A 16,909-nucleotide genomic window follows, 5' to 3' on the forward strand; every position below is an offset into this window, starting at 1 on the left:
CATAGCTAGACAGTCTTTGGGACCCGATCAGACTGCAAACAGCCACTGGAATTAGCCTTCTGTGGCTCTGGAATCACACTGGCTCAGTATTGGTAACAGTGACCCAAAGCTACTGAAAATAACAAGTCATGTTTCAACACTTGAATCATCTTCAGGTCTGTGCTCAGTGACTAGACAATGAGTTTCTACTACAAGCAATACCTTGCTCTTCCCAGGTCAAGTTACAGCCCCACTCAGTTCAAAGTCAGGAGTTTTTAATATATGAAGGGGTAGGCTGAATTTGTCTAATTTCCTCAGAGCGGCTCATTTGCCCATCTTGATGGTCCCATCAGTCAGGAAACAGGGGTGCTGTCTATGGCATCTGTGGGATTATTTTATCTTCACTTCTACGTGAGTTGGCAGAATCTTAAATTTTCAACGTTTGTTTTAGATAAATGCCTCAATTTACCTATAAAACAGGAATAATAAGCTAATCTTTTCTCTTTAGGAATACGATTATATTCAAACTAATATAATATTGTAAGACGACAGACATAGATAACAGTGTTGGAATCATGTCATGACATTAGTTTGTTATCTGCATAAAGCTATTAAATAAAAGAAACAAAGAATATTAAAAGTTTATTTGTTACATACCTCTTTTTAACTTTAACACAAAGTCAGATTTTAAAAGTTGTACAAAGCAAGCCAAAAGCACTTTCCATACATGTGATCAGCTTTCCTATTTCTTTTCCTGTACATACTGAGACGTTTGCCTTTGCTAATAAGGAATGCCAAGTGTGTCCATCACCATTTGAATAGCTTTCAGAGGATTCATGATTTCTTCCAAGTTATCTCTTCTCAAAACCCAATCCGGTTTAAGTCTGTGAGAAGAATAAAAACCTTGCATTAATCCAGTTCCTCTCTTAGAAGACTCACATCCATCGCTTTGTCTTAACTGAAATGTGGTCCCTCCTGGACGCATCACCTCCCTCACAGGCCCTCACGCAGGTGGGAGGCTTCATGTTATGGCCGTTTACGACTTTAGACTATTTCTCTCCATCTTCCCTGAAGGATGATCCTGGCTCCTTTGAAGCTCAGGCGATTCAGCTACCAAACCCCAGCGTTTTGTCTGTAAACCTGGTTCCTGGTCTTCCCTCAACTCCTGCCCCATCTCAGAACTTCAGCAGCCTTGTAGCTAAAGAGCCCACCCCTCACCTCTCCGTTTCTGCCCCCTTTCCTTTGGGTCCACTCAGCACACCCCCCGCCACACAATCACAAGACAGCCGCTGTCACCCTCAGAAAGTGCCCGGCCACCGACTGCTCAGCCTGAGCCTTCCAGCCCGAACCACCCCTTGGGGTTCAGCCACGCCCTTTGACTTAATACTTCCACGGCTCACAGCTTCCTCCCACTGTGGTGTCCACTTCAGGGGACCTCAGCACGTGCCTGTCACCCAGCACAATGCTGGTCTCCTTTCCCTCCCATCTAGCTTGCGTCCCTCAGTAGAATCTCCATTGCAAATGCCGTTAACGCCATTGTTGCTCTTCCCTATTGAATGCAACTGGAAAGCTCTATGTGGATTCCAAGTTGAATCCAGGCATCTGCCTTCTCCATTCCTGCACAGCTGGACGTTGCTAAAGAAAACCTGCACAACCAGGCTGGCTGATTTTATGCCAATGATTGAAATTACCTAGAAATTGCTTCCTTTCTCTTTCCCCAAGATGACTGTTTTCTTCTTTCCAAATGTCCCCTCCACACTGTCCCCCATCGGCTTCTGAGCTAATGTTTATGATCTCCTTCTTCACTGAGGAAACGGCATCACAGCCACCTTCCTCACATGAATCCCTACCACTATATGCACTTCCATCTTCCTGTTCTTTCCAGTGAAAATTCCGAACATCTATGAATTGGGGGGTGGTCAAACAGAGCGGGTATATATACCCCTACCGTGGAACAGCAGTCTGTGAAGAAAGAGATGCAATCTAAGCCATGCATCGACATGGATGAACCTCAAGAGCATTACGCTAAGTAAAAGAGTCCCGTCACAAGGAGCTACCTCTGTATGATTCCATTTATGGGACAAAGCAGAAAAGGCAAAACTAAAGGTACTGAACTCACATCAGCAGGTTCCAGAACCTAGGGGTTAATGGGAGAGAACTGACTGCAAGGGGGCACAAGGCAACTTTGTTGTGACAGAAATATTTTATCTCAGTGGTAGTGGTTTCACAACTGTATACGTTTGTCAAAACTCATTGAATTGCATACCTAAATAAAGGGTACATTTATACTGTTGGGAGTTTTACCTCAGAAAACCCCGACAGTGTCAAAAGGGGAGGAAAAAAAAAAGAAGAATCTACTCATTCATATGTTAATAGTTTTACAACGTAATTCATATTATAATATGCCAAGTCCTTAAATAAAAACCGTATGTAGAAATAGTTCCCATTAATAAATTTTAAGCAGACTATTTTTATGTTATACTGTAAAACATGCAAGAACAAAACTAATTTACAACTATTATACAGTTTATAATTATGAGTAATTATAAAGCTAACTGCTGTATAACCCAGGTCAAGAAATAGTGCATTGTCAGTGGTGCAGGATTTATACCTAGTAGACAATTGTCCAGTCATAGAAAGGAAGGAGAGAGAGGGAGAGAGAGGGAGGGGTTCTAATGATTCCTGCATCTAATTTATATCTCTAGACCATTTCCCTAATTTATATCTCTAGACTGTTTCTTCTGCCCAGAACCAGAGAGCAACAACGAATGTCCTTACAAGAGACACAGAGGAGGGAGAGGGAGAAGAAGCCCTGTGAAGACTTAGGCGGAGGACAGAGCTATCCAGCAACAAGCCAAGGACACTTAGCCACCAGAAACTGGACGAGCCAGGGAAGGATTACACCCCAGAGCCTCAGACCAGGTGAGGCCCTGCTGACAACCTTCATTTCAAACTTCCAGTTTCAAGAACTGTGAGAGAATAAGTTACTGGTGTTTAAGGCCACTAAGTTTGTGCTAGGTAACTAATACAAGGTCAAAAAGAACTTCTCTAGGAGGAGAAGTTTCAGGCATCAGGGTGATTATGCAAGGAGTTGGAGGTTGATGTTTTGGCCACGAGAGACCTTCGCCAGCTACCCAGTAGTGCAGCTTGTCCTACATGGAAGGGAAAAAATGATACGGCAAAGCTTATTCAGAGCTAATTATCAGCCTTAGCACGTACCTTGTTAGAACCAGGAATTTACCCAATAGCTACTAAATACTCTTGGCTGCAGTGTTATTACTTCATTAACTGCTGATATCGTCTCCTTTAGATTTACCAAAGATTTTCTTCTTGTTCACATGCTGTTTCTCCATTGTCAAGCACAGTCTCTTGCTCATAGTAGGTGCTCAATAAATGTTTGCTAAGTGGATGAATGAATGAATGGTGACACAAAACTATAGGGTACATTTACTGCTCACCTTGAAACCATTCTGGTTCTTACAGGCGTTTCTGGAATAAAGGAAATGCTCATAGATTTCTTCTTTTGTTTACAAAGGATTCTTTCAGTATTCACTTTATGTTTATGAGCTGTAAGTTTATAGAGACTATAAATACGGTCAACAACTTTGGACCTACTTCGAACATCCTACAAAAGAAAATGTGCATTTATTAAACTAATACGAATTCTATATCCCTTCTATGCTAGCAAAATCAATCACAGTATACAAACACTATGCAGTAAATTAAGAGCTTTTAACAATAAAAAAGCCGAGCTCTCCAAGTTCAGCAGTTAGATTGGTTTAAATTATGAATTTATAAGACAATTATGAAGAAGGCAAATATTCAAAAATTGTACACTTAACTCCATACTAAATAAAAAAGCAAACATTAAAGTCAATATACCTATTATACATGGTTACCAAGTCCTGTGAATTTTACCTTCTTCTTTTTTTTTTTTTTTTAAGAAGATGTTGGGGGTAGGGGTTTATTAATTAATTAATTAATTTTTGGCTGTGTTGGGTCTTCGTTTCTGTGCGAGGGCTTTCTCTAGTTGGGGCAAGCGGGGGCCACTCTTCATCGCGGTGCGCGGGCCTCTCACTATCGCGGCCTCTCCTGTTGCGGAGCACAGGCTCCAGACATGCAGGCTCAGTAGTTGTGGTTCACGGACCTAGCTGCTCCGCGGCATGTGGGGTCCTCCCAGACCAGGGCTCGAACCCGTGTCCCCTGCATTGGCAGGCAGATTCTCAACCAGTGCACCACCAGGGAAGCCCCGAATTTTACCTTCTTAAAGTTTCCAGCGTTACCCACTTACCTCTGCCTGATGTGACCCCAGGTCAAGTACAGTCTCTTGCCCAGACCACTGTGTGTCTACACTTGCCTCTTTCCTTAATGGTGTCCCTATACCCACACGATCTCCCAAATCCATTCTTCGACCAGCAGCCAAAGTGATGTTAAAACTTAAACTGGAACATATCTCCTTGCTTAAAATCCTTCAGTGGTTTCCCACCGTTCTCAGGATAAAGGCCACAGTCCTGTCGTGGCCTGCAGTCACCCCTGCTGACTGTAACTCCTGGAGAGGATGCTCAGAGGCCTCACCGGAGAAACGCATGTCACGTCTTTATGTCACAGCAGGGGGTGAGGAGTTGTGCACATCTGGATTTCTACCTTGCTGGGACAGCTGTTGCTTCTCTCAAGTACCTGGGAGCTGGTTGCTCCTAGGGCTGTGATAAATTCTACTTCTAGAATTCAGCTTCTCTGACACATAAGAAACAACTCATATCAGCACAAAGAGCAGGTGTGAACACACGCAAAGCCCTATTTAAGTTGTGATAACTGCTTAAAAGTCTTGGACTTAAGAACATGTAAAGATAACCTCAAAGGAAAAAAACTGATGAATACTTACAGAAGCTCGATTTGTCCTCTTCAGTAAAACAGCTAACAAACAACAAGTTTTTGTGAAAATGCTTCTACTCTTGTCTGCAACTTTGTCACCGGGCTTTTCTTGGTACATTTGCAGAAGCTCCAGCAGTGTATCTACACAGTTTTCTACATCGTAAACTGCTGAAGTCGTTTTCTCATACTGGAAGAGAACAGAACCAAGTTACAAATTATAATAAACACAGATACTGGGCTGGCCAAAAGGTTCGTTCGGTTTTTTCCGTAAGATGGATCTAGTAGCATCAGTTTTCTTTAACTTCATTCAAAACAATTTTGTTAGATTGTATATGGCAGCTGTCATATCAGTGTGCATTTAAAAAAAGACTAATCAAAATTGATGAAGTTTTGTGTAGTTATTTTAATATTGAAGATGGAAGAAAAAAAGCAGCATATTCTGCTTTATTATTTCAAGAAAGGTAAAAATGTAACCGAAATGCAAAAAAAGATTTGTGCAGTGCATGGAGAAGGTGCTGTGACTGATCAAACGTGTCAAAAGTAGTTTGTGAAGTTTCGTGCGGGAGATTTCTTGCTGGACGATGCTCCACGGTCGGGTAGACCAGTTGAAGTTGATAGCGATCAAATCGAGACATTAACTGAGAACAATCAGTGTTATAACAAGTGGGAGATAGCTGACATACTCAAAATACCCAAATGAAGCGCTGAAAATCATTTGCACCAGCTTGGTTATGTGAATCGCTTTAGGTCTACGTTAAGTTAAGCGAAGAAAACCTTCTTGACCCTATTTCCGCGTGCAATTCTCTACTTAAATGTAATGAAAACGTTCCATTTTTAAAACAAATTGTGACGGGTGATGAAAAGTGGATACTGTACAATAATGTGGAATGGGAGAGATCGTGGGGCAAGTGAAATGAACCACCACCAACCACACCAAAGGCCAGTCTTCATCCAAAGAAGACGATGTTGTGTATAGGGTGGGATTGGAAGGGAGTCCTCTATTATGAGCTCCTTCCAGAAAAGCAAACGATTAATTCCAAGAAGTACTGCTCCCAATTAGACCAACTGAAAGCAGCACTCGACGAAAAGCATCTAGAATTAGTCAACAGAAAACACATAATCTTCCATGAAGATAACACAGGACCGCATGTTTCTTTGGTGACCAGGCAAAAACTGTCAGAGCTTGGCTGGGAAGTTCTGATTCATCCGCCGTGTTCACCAGACGTTGCACCTTCGGATTTCCATTTATTCTGGTCTTTACAAAATTCTCTTAATGGAAAAAGTTTCAATTCCCTGGAAGACTGTAAAAGGCACCCGGAACAGTCCTTTGCTCAAAAGGATAAAAAGTTTCGTAAAGACGGAATTATGAAGTTGCCTGAAAAATGGCAGAAGGTAGTGGAACAAAAGGGTGAATACGTTGTTTGATAAAGCTCTTGGTGAAAATGAAAAATGTGTCTTTTATTTTCACTTACAAACCAAAGGCACATTTTGGCCAACCCAGTACTTTAGAAACACCAACCAAAAAGGAAGCCAGACGTGATTAGAAGAGGTTCTGCTGTTCTGATACAGCGCAGTGTACAGGCTGTCAGCTCCGGAGGGAGATGGACATGAACCCTCCACCACTGACCACACGCTGGTCCTCGGGCGAGGACCTTACCTCCTGTAAAGACGATTATCCCTTCACTACAAAATGGGAAGGGTAATACCATAAGAACCATCTTAGAGGATGAATGGGAGGACTAAGTTAAATGATGCATGAAAAGAACTAGCACATAGTTAGCAAGGCCTTAACTAACTTGCTGTTATTCATATTATAAAAACAGGAGAAATAAATCATAAAAAATTATAGTTTCTATGTACAGTTATGTTAACAGAGTGAACATTCCCCCCCGAAGACTCTGGCACATAGTAAATGAACTTTAACTCGGGGATCTGAGTTCTCGTGATGAGCAAGCATAAACCTAACTTGCTAGGGGAGGTTTCTTGACCAAGGAACTCTTCATTATCAAGACGGAAGCTACCTTGGCAACGTTAAGCAAGACCTGCACAGCGTATCCGATGACCTCCATACAAGGGACACTACGGTTACAGCTTCGGATCAAGACGAATATTTTAGAAATTGCTCCACTCTGGGCCATATTCTCACAGCAAAGTGAAGACAGTCCAGTAACTACCTCTGAAAGGGGGGAAAAAAAGAGATACATTCACAGCAACAAAATCAGTATCGTATTATTATATTCTTTGTACGACTCAAGGGTAAAAACGCATTTCTAACCCTATACAAGATATTGTTAAAACCAACTAACCCAGGTGCTTTAGAGCCTCAAGAATAGCGGAAAGGTACTTGTATGTCAGGAGATAGTGCAGGGCAAGTGCGGTTCTGTGGTAGAGCTTGTTTTCTTCTCGAATCTCCCGGTTAACACACTGAAGTCTCTGTCGAATGGCTTTAATTTTTGTACAATCATTTTTCTTCCTCCAAGAATATCCTCTCCATAACGCCTTAAAGAGACAAACCAGTAACTTTAAGATTACAACCTCTGATGTTGTGGACTTAACATCTACATCTACTTCCACAAAGTAAATGTTTTCAGTAAAATTATATGATGTGATCTTTGCAACTACAACTTCAATTCAGGTTCTAATAAATAGCAAAAGCAATTTTTCTAGGAAGAAATACATATAATATTCCTGTATATAAGTTAAAGCATCATTCACTGGCCAAAGACGGCTAAATCGATTCAAAAGGCAAAAATGCTTTTGCATCTTTCAGTCATCAACTTCCTCTCTGGAATGTGAAAATAAAGGGCTTAACAATGAAATTATGGTAGCATAGTGCATATGAATTATTCTATTGGCCAATCTCAGCTTTTTAAAATGAGCATGACTGTGCTTTTTAAAATGTTAGATATTGGGGATTCCCTGGCGGTCCAGTGGTTGGGACTCGGCGCTTTCACTGCCGTGGCCCGGGTTCAATCCCTGGTTGGGGAACTAAGATCCCGCAAGCAGTGAGGCGCAGCCAAGAAATAAAATACATAAATAAAAATAAAATTCAATAAAATGTTATATATCGTGTAGATGAATTACAAACCAAAGTCTTGAACTAAAATCATAATATTTTCAGTTACCTGGATTTTAGTGACTCTATTATTAAGCTTTTCCTGCTTTTTACGGAGGAGGAAACGGCGTACGGCTTTCTGTATCACTGATGCAGCCCTATTTTGCTGGCTCATACGTTCTTGAGCTTCATTCTGAATTTTCATGAAGCGATGTTTCTGAAGAAACCTCTTATGCTGTAATCTTGCTCGAAACCATCTCTGTTTAAAACATATGAATAGTTTTTTTACTTCAGGTTTCTAAATGAAATAAATAGAACATTTATTGAAATATCTTTCAACCCTCCCCAGTGGCATTACACTTCCACTCTAGTTGGTGCAGAAAATTCCAGGCCACAGTGGGTTTAAGTGTGTGTCTGTGTGGGTGTGTGTGTGTGTGTGTGTGTGTGTGTCTGAGAATTTAACCCTGCACAACATATTCCTCATTTCATAAATGATATAAATCTTATCAAGCTGTATATTATTCTTCAATTTGTTTCTTTACTCAATATTTTACATGTAAGTATATTAACATATACTGTACAAACAGGATTCTCATCCAGAATACATAAAGAACTCCTATAATCATTAAGGAAAATAAAACACTCAACAGAAAAATGAGCAAAGTATGTGGAAAAAAAAATTTTAAAAGCATACCGTACAGATAAGAATTTGAATAACCAACACAGAGGAAAGATTTTTTAGAATTGCTAGCAATCATAGGAAATCCAAACCAAATATGAGATGTAATTTGCCATTCATCAAAATGACAAAATCACAAAGTCTTGTAATGTCACGGGTTGGCAAGGAGGTCGAGAGAGAGACAGATGCCCTGGGTGTCGCTACATGAGGGGTGAATGCGTACAATGTGCCAGAGGATAACCCACAGCCTTAGTCCTGAGCCATAAAACGCAACTCACTTCTAAGCCGGCCAACCACCCTGATGGCCACATGGCAAAAGCTAAATACTACATAACTTTAGCAGGGGTATTTGGGAATTGTTTATGAAATATTAAAAAGTTTCAAACAAAAATTATGTCATAGTTTTACTGCAAAGGAAAAGCTAACCTGAATACAGATGGCTGAGTTAACCTGTTTATCATCAGCATTCTTCAGAGCCCTGTGAAGTCTGTACGCTCTTTGAATTCTAAGAGCAGACAGGTGATAAAAGGCAGCTGCTGTGAAGTGAAGAAGCCTCATTTTGGCTCTCTGTTCTAAAATCTAAAGGAGAAAAAAAGATTAACAACCAAATAGTTGACTCTTAAGACAATCAACCAATGTTTATTTTTGTATATCCTTAGTACCAAATTACATAAATTAGCAACAGTAAACTAACCTGTAACTATTAAAATTATCTACATTGTAACCTGAAGTAATTATACTCCTTTACTATACAATACTTTCAATGGTGTAACCCCTAACTGAGGATATAGAAAGCACAATTATATTTGGGTACTTCACTCCAGAATTTAACTAGACTACCCAAGGGCAGCTAGATAAGGCTTTGAAGGTACTAATTTTAATGGGAGAAGTCTAGGAATAGTAAACTGAGAAAGGGTTAGAGAGCTCCAAGCAGAACCGTTGAAGATGGTGACGTTAAATCGGGCAAACATTTGACCCGACTTCTCCAGTAGTGGTCTCGCCACATCCAGCACAAGACTTCTGCAGCAGAAGCTCCCTCCAGGGAGGGGCCTTTGGCCTTCAGAGTTTCAATTTATACTCAGTGAACAAAACACGAAAGATTTCTCCTTTAATTATTTTCTGTTTACCACTGCTTCATGTATTGGATGCCCAGAACGTCAAGAATTCCCTAGGGAGGATTCTCTCCTGCTGAAGGTGTGGAAGTTATCAACGTAATGGTCCTACAACCCCTGAGAGAGTTGCTTGGTGGTAGCAAAAGGTGACTTGAATAACAACCTCCTTCACGTGTGGGGAGGGGGAAGGAGAAGCTGGGACAAAGTGAGAGAGTGGCATGACTTATATACACTACCAAAAGTAAAACAGATAGCTAGTGGGAAGCAGCAGCATAGCACAGGGAGATCAGCTGGGTGCTTTGTGACCCCCTAGAGGGGTGGGATAGGGAGAGTGGGAGGGAGACGCAAGAGGGAGGAGATATGGGGATGTATGTATGTGTATAGCTGATTCACTTTGTTATAAAGCAGAAACTAACACACCATTGTAAAGCAATTATACTCCAATAAAGATGTTAAAAACTTAAAAAAAAAAAAACTCCTTCACATGTGGAGCCCTCCTCATACTTCAGTTCCTTTGTTAAGATTTATTACACGAGAAAAGTTATTTTGCATTTTTGGTGAGCATCTATGGGAAATAGGATCATAGAACAAAAATCTATGGCAACCAGTGATCTTGTTCCATGGGGCTCTTCAGAAGCTGAATAAATTCTAGTTAATGGTTATATCAGTTCTGAAATTATTCGCCAAAATCTCAAATTTCTTAACACAATTTAGCATCAGGTATTTCCACTTCATAAGACTGAGATATCCTACTTAAAAATACTTACCCTTTTTCTTACTAACCAACCACGCACCAGTGCTTGTAGAACAACTGTAGATTTTTTTAATTCAACATATTTTATCCTTTCACACTTCCCAGTCTTCCTGGCTCGTATGTATCTTTGTATGGTCAAAGCAGCTGATTTCTGCTGGAGAAAGACCTGCCTTCCTTTATATCCTCTGAAATTTGCTTGGATCAAACAAGCAGCTTGATATCCCTATAAGGAAAAATTTGCAAGTGACACTAGTAGATAGAAATAATAGTTCAAACCCACTGGAGGTTCTGGAATTTCTCAATGAAAAATAAGATGGTATAATTATGATTTTTTTTTTTTTTTACATTTTTAGTTTAAGAATGTTATATGTTTCACAGATTTTGAAACCCACAGAGGGCTACAGCTGAAATGAAGCTTTTATGAAGGTGCAAACCAGGGACCATAGATACCTGGTGTTTCTTCCCTCCCTTCCTCTTGATACTTTTCATTGTGAATGAGCAAAGGACTAGTATTACTACAGGACAAATGCATTTAATACAAAAGCTAGCTACACTCTAGAGAACAGAATGGGCATTGTAAGCAGCTGTGAGGGTAGCTGTCTGCTGCTTCAAGAACCAGTGTACTCCCAGCACATCTTAGATTCCTCAATTCTAGAACATCCTGACAATCAAATTCCAAGACACATAAAGCATCTGGATTGAAACGAAAACTAGGTTTGTTTTACAACATAGACCCCCCCACCTACTAGCTGAGTGACTTTGAGCAAACCCCTTTATCTCTCCAGACCTCAGTTTACTCATCCGTAAAATGGGAATGCTGATAATAGCTACCTCACAGAGTTATCATGAGGATCTGATTAGTAAATATTAAATATTAAATATTCGTAAATATATAATAGAAGGTGTAATAATAATAGTGTGTATATAATCATACATAGTGAATATGAACATCAAAATTTACAAGTAAAATTTTAATTTTGATTTCTTTAATAAAAGACCATAGGTACCACCATCGTTCTAGAACCAATGTTAAATATTTTAAATAGATTACCAAGTGTGGCTTAAAGAGTATGTGTTGACTCATACAGACAGGATATGCTACATCTATTATGATTTTCTTCAAATAAATCACTTCAAATTGGGTTTGAGAATATGTTATAAAAACAGATACACAAACAAAAATACAAATAGTATTTTTATGAGTGAAAAAAATTTTTTTTTTTTTTGCGGTATGCGGGACTCTCACTGTTGTGGCCTCTCCCATTGTGAAGCACAGGCTCCTGACACGCAGGCTCAGCGGCCATGGCTCACGGGCCCAGCCGCTCCGCGGCATGTGGGATCTTCGCGGACCGGGGCACGAACCCGTGTCCCCTGCATCGGCAGGCGGACTCTCAACCACTGCGCCACCAGGGAAGCCCGAGTGAATATAATTTTTAATTGACTGCAATGATGTGTTTAAAGCAAATGTATAGTTAGATCTTTAAATCATTTTTTGTCTTCTGTTTTTTAAAGTAGTTCTTTACATATGAACTGTTTTTTTAACACCTACTTTTGTCATTAAGAATTGCTCGTGAGCTGTTCTTCCAGAAAGTACAGCTCTCCATTTTCTCTGAATGATGATTGTTGATGCTCTCACGTTCAAAAACCTAAAAAGTGATTATTGGAAAGTAATTTCAAATTAACTCATTTAGTAAGTATTCATTGCCCACCCCCTATAAATACTAGAGGAGAAAGAAAATATAAGAAAGGCAATGAGAGAATAAAAAAAAGTAGAAAAGGATAATTCATACTTAGGTTCTAGCAATCAGAACTTTACAAACACACACACACACACACACACACACACACACGGTAACACAATGCAAAACAAGTTTTACAATTGGCAATATTTCAGTGGTCAAGAAATACTAAGTTCTAAAATGACAAAAAATTCTGAACGGGATCAGAAGAAAGTAGGATTAGCCAGATCTAGACAAAGCCTAGATAAAGGGGAGGTGGTAGAAAAAATGGTAGAGAATAAAGTCTGAGTCTACACTGTGAGCGAGTCTTTGAGCAGACAGGTGTGGCTGAGAAGACAGCCTGGGAGGGTGGAGTGGCATCAGGCAAATGAGAAACAAACACCCGTTTGAAAGGAAAGATGGCATCATCAAAAGATTTAAAAAGGAATATTCTGTAAACAGAACTGGAGAAAAATTTTAAATGTGAGGGCTAGAGATTAAACTTTAGGCGTCAACATAGCAGTGACAACAATCGAGAATCGGCAGGCTCTTTCATCTGTTCACGGTCCTGTGGAAAAGGGAGAGAGATTAACCTATGTCATGTCACCACTTTTCCTAGAAAGTAAGGCTGAATATCAATGGGAAAAACTGGATACTGGTCCTTAATAGCTGAGAGCAGCAATTATATTTTTATCTGTTAAGCCCTGACTCTGCCCATGGGATTGATCAAGAAACGCTTGTAACACTAGCGTGCTCTCCCAAAACGATCTTTAAAACCATCACTGATATAATACTCAACAATTCTGGGAACTGAAGAAAAAATTCTTACACTATGAAATAAAAAAATAATATAGACTATCTGGTAAGAGCTTCTGAAAATGTGTTTAAAAGAAATGAACTAGGAATAGGGAAATACGAGTAACATAGATAAGTTGATAATTAGGTCTTTGTCATTAAGGATAGAGTACAGGGGTTAATACAAAGAAAAAAAAGCATAAGAAAACAAATGTTGCCAGTAGCTAAATCAACAGACAAAATGGACCCGTGCACTAACAAGGAAAACAAGACTTACTAGATCATTTTATTAACTTCCCATCCTCAGTCCCTACTGAGTCCCTCATCCTTATGAACCTGAGTTAATCAAGTTTAATATTTTCTCCTGGATTATACCATCAAGGCTGTATCTCAAAAAATAAGACAGTCTCAGAGATAATTTTGTTACATTATTGCAGGAAACACCAGCAAACCATACAAATTAAGCATAGCAACTATTTAAGAGAAAACCCAACAAGCAGTATTACTTGACACACGGACTTGGTTACGGCACATGCGCGCGTGCGTGCACCGCCCCCCCCCCCCCGCCCCACCACACACGCTCTCGCCCACGCAGCTGACACATTTACCGTCTTCTCTGCAGTTTGGTACAGAAGCAACCCTGAATGATTCTAACAGCTCTTAACACAGCCAGATAGTCTTTACGTGCTTTCCAACACCTGTACCAGGCTTGAATCTCGCAGGCAGCTTTCACTTCACGTAAATATTTCCTGGCTTTATGTCTCCTCCACGCAGTCTATTAAACATATAAACATAACAAATATGCAATGAGATGTCTAATTTTTTTTTGTAAACTGGAAGACTCAGTATTGATAACAGTTAATATAAGGTCAAGCAGACAGGATCAACTGCAGAAATGCAGTCACACCCCAGCTCCACTGTGGGACTCGCTCACTCCTTACACGTGAGCCCTTTGAGAACAGCGGGCTGACCTGTGACCTCCTACTACCTGCTTCAGCACATACCCTGCGGCTGGCTGCTGGCTAAGCCCAATACAACCCTGAAAAGTATTTAAATTGTAAGATGCACGCAAAGCCTGGGAAGCCAGGTGTGTGCACTGCCCTCACCTTCTCAGTCCATGTGAAGGAACGAAAGGAAATGAACAAACTGATGCCTCCAATTCCAGGGAAGGGACGGGAATCCTTCCCACTGCCCTCCCCACCCACTGCAGACACATCCTGGCTTCTGGGTCCATCCTGTTGCAGAATCCTGAGGGCATCCATCTACCTGAGGACCACCAGATTTTCCGACTTTGGCAACCTTGCGGCTGACTAGAAGCTTAAGTAACAGCTACAACTTCTTAAGTGCTTAGCGCTATACTAAGCACTATAATTCTTTACAGTAACATAGGTAGGTAATACTATTATCTCTAATTTAGAGATGACAACAAGGAAGGCCCAGGGGAACTGACACCAGTAAAATTACTTGTTGATGTCACAGGTAATAAGTGACAGACATATCTCATTTAATCCTTATAAATATCTTGTGAGATGATTATTAAGATCTCTATACAAAACGGAAATTAACGTCAAGAGACTTGATACCACATAGCCAGTAAGTGATAGAGTCAAGATTTGAACCTGAGTCTATCTGACTTCAAAACACCTACGGCAAATACAATAGCTCCACCTAACATGGGGATCAGGCTCTAAATTCAGTTGACAGGCAAGAATGATATATATGGTCAAACTGAACACTTGTGATGTCCTTAACTCAGAGTATTTCTATATGGTTTTTATGTAAACAAAACCGAATACCAACATAGTAGTATTCATAGTGGAAGCCAGGTATCAGTACTTTTAAAGATTCCAAAGTGATTCCAATGTGTGCTAAAGTTTAAGACCACTGGTTGGTATGTGTTAAAAACTAGATGTGCAACATGCACTTTTATAATTTAGTTATATAAAAGAAAAAACAGGGCTTCCCTGGTGGTGCAGTGGTTAAGAATCCACCTGCCAATGCAGAGGACATGGGTTCGAGCCCTGGTCCGGGAAGATCCCACATGCCACGGAGCAACTAAGCCCGTGTGCCACAGCTACTGAGCCTGCGCTCTAGAGCCCACAAGCCACAACTACTGAGCCCGCGAGCCACAGGTACTGAAGCCCGCACGCCTAGAGCCTGTGCTCTGCAACAAGAGAAGCCAGCACAATGAGAACCCCGCGCACCGCAATGAAGAGTAGCCCCTGCTCGCAGCAACTAGAGAAAGCCCCTGTGCAACAACAAAGACCCAGTGTAGCCAAAAATAAATAATTTTTAAAAATGCCCAAAAAAACAACTAATTACTAAAAAGAAAAAAAAAAGAGAAAGAAATAACAGTTGAATTTTCCTAAGATTGTTATTTTGGCTTTTCTAACATAACCCCAACTAACACACGCGCTTGACACCCACCAGTCCTTGACTCCTGGCAGCGTCTGGAACTTGAGTGCTCCTTTCCTCCTCCCTCAACCCTTGGTTTCTTTATACCACAATCTTTAGCTTTCTTCGTTCCCTCTTAATACCATGTGTTGGCTTCTCCTCTCAGCACCCCTGAATTTTGATGCTCTTTAGGGCTCTGGTCCTGGGCCCTCTTCTTTTGCCCACTTCATGCATTCTCCCTAAGTGATCCGCTATCTCCCACAAGTTCAGTTATCAGTGTACGCCAACAACGTAGAAGTCAAATTCCAAAATCCGTACTGCTGTCCGAATTACAACAAACATAGCAGCTGCCCCGCTGGACGTGTGGTGGTCACGTCAGCTTCACGTACCCCAGGCCGAGCTCATCGGGCTCCAGACCTGCTCCTCCCGTTGTTCCCACGTCAGTGAAGGGTGCAATCTGCTGGGTCACCTCAACCATAAAGATGGCTTGGCTCCTTGTTTGCGCTCTATACGAGGGCAATCCCATCCTCCACTCACACTGACCCTGACAACCCTGCTGTCAAACGGTGGTTCACTTTCCCTGACCTACTGCCTGCAGTCTCCTGGCTAGCCGCCCGGCATCCAGTTCAGTCCATCTTCCACATCCCTGCCTGAGTAATTTTTTTTTTTTTTTTTTTCGGTTGTACCACATGGCTTGGGGGAATCTTAGTTCTGTGACCAGGGATTAAACCCGGGCCATGGCAGTGAAAGGGCTGAGTCCTAACCACTGGACCGCCAGGGAAATCCCATCTGAGTAATTTTTTAAAAAATAAACTATGATTCTGGTCTTCTCCTACTTAAACTCCTCTAGAACTTCTTTTAGTCCAGAGGATAAAGAATAAACTTTTTCTGTCTTACACAGCTGCCCACATCTCGCTCCGTGGATCGCATCCTGATCGCAGGTCCCCCTTTACTGCACACCTGTTCTCTCTCATTTTTGAACTCTGTGTTACCTCCTACAGCTGGAATACTCCTTCCATACATTTTACTTGGCTGTTTCCAGTTCATCCTTCAGCTTAACATCTCAACTTAAATCACTGGGACTAGCTTAGGTTTCTCTTCTCTGCATTCCCAGCAACATACATTTCTCATTCTGTATTATCATGAAGAAATTTCCATACACTGAGGTATGGGCAAGTCATTCTGGCTAATACAGGATTTAATTTGAACTTTATGTTAACTAGAACAGCCTCTTTTGTGGCCTATTAAACATATACTGTGTATCTGCTTTAACCATTAAAGAAAAGAATGCATTTAAAAATCAAAATGGATTAACTGTGGTTCAGGCATCCACAGTGGAGCCGGGTGGCCATTGTGGATGTGGTTTCAGACACGTTCCTACATCACTGAGAACTTGAACTGTATCAGACTCAAGGACACCACCAGCTGTTCTCTAAAACAATATCTGCTCACAGCTGCCAGCTGCAACCTGATGGTCTCAAGGTCTCTGCTTTTAACTGTGCAACCATAGTTGCAACAAGCTTAGGGTGTCACACTCAGAACAATCCCAGT

The 16,909-nt window shown here is 40.9% G+C and overlaps 1 protein-coding gene across 1 annotated transcript in view; it reads right to left on the bottom strand.

The window, feature by feature from the left end:
- Positions 1-608: 608 nt before the first annotated feature.
- The window catches only part of LOC116764264 (abnormal spindle-like microcephaly-associated protein homolog), a 67,834-nt gene continuing 51,533 nt past the window's right edge, over positions 609-16,909 (bottom strand). The window contains exons 19-28 of the mRNA XM_032652705.1: positions 13,573-13,739; positions 12,001-12,097; positions 10,465-10,674; positions 9,012-9,164; positions 7,977-8,165; positions 7,158-7,350; positions 6,873-7,027; positions 4,862-5,038; positions 3,438-3,604; positions 609-863 (exon numbers count right to left, since the gene is read on the bottom strand). Of these exons, the coding sequence (XP_032508596.1) occupies positions 761-863; positions 3,438-3,604; positions 4,862-5,038; positions 6,873-7,027; positions 7,158-7,350; positions 7,977-8,165; positions 9,012-9,164; positions 10,465-10,674; positions 12,001-12,097; positions 13,573-13,739 (1,611 nt within the window). The 3' untranslated portion in view covers positions 609-760. The remainder of the gene's footprint in view (positions 864-3,437; positions 3,605-4,861; positions 5,039-6,872; positions 7,028-7,157; positions 7,351-7,976; positions 8,166-9,011; positions 9,165-10,464; positions 10,675-12,000; positions 12,098-13,572; positions 13,740-16,909) is intronic.

The sequence above is a fragment of the Phocoena sinus genome, chromosome 1 (genome assembly GCF_008692025.1).
Source record: "Phocoena sinus isolate mPhoSin1 chromosome 1, mPhoSin1.pri, whole genome shotgun sequence".
NCBI lineage: Eukaryota > Metazoa > Chordata > Mammalia > Artiodactyla > Phocoenidae > Phocoena > Phocoena sinus.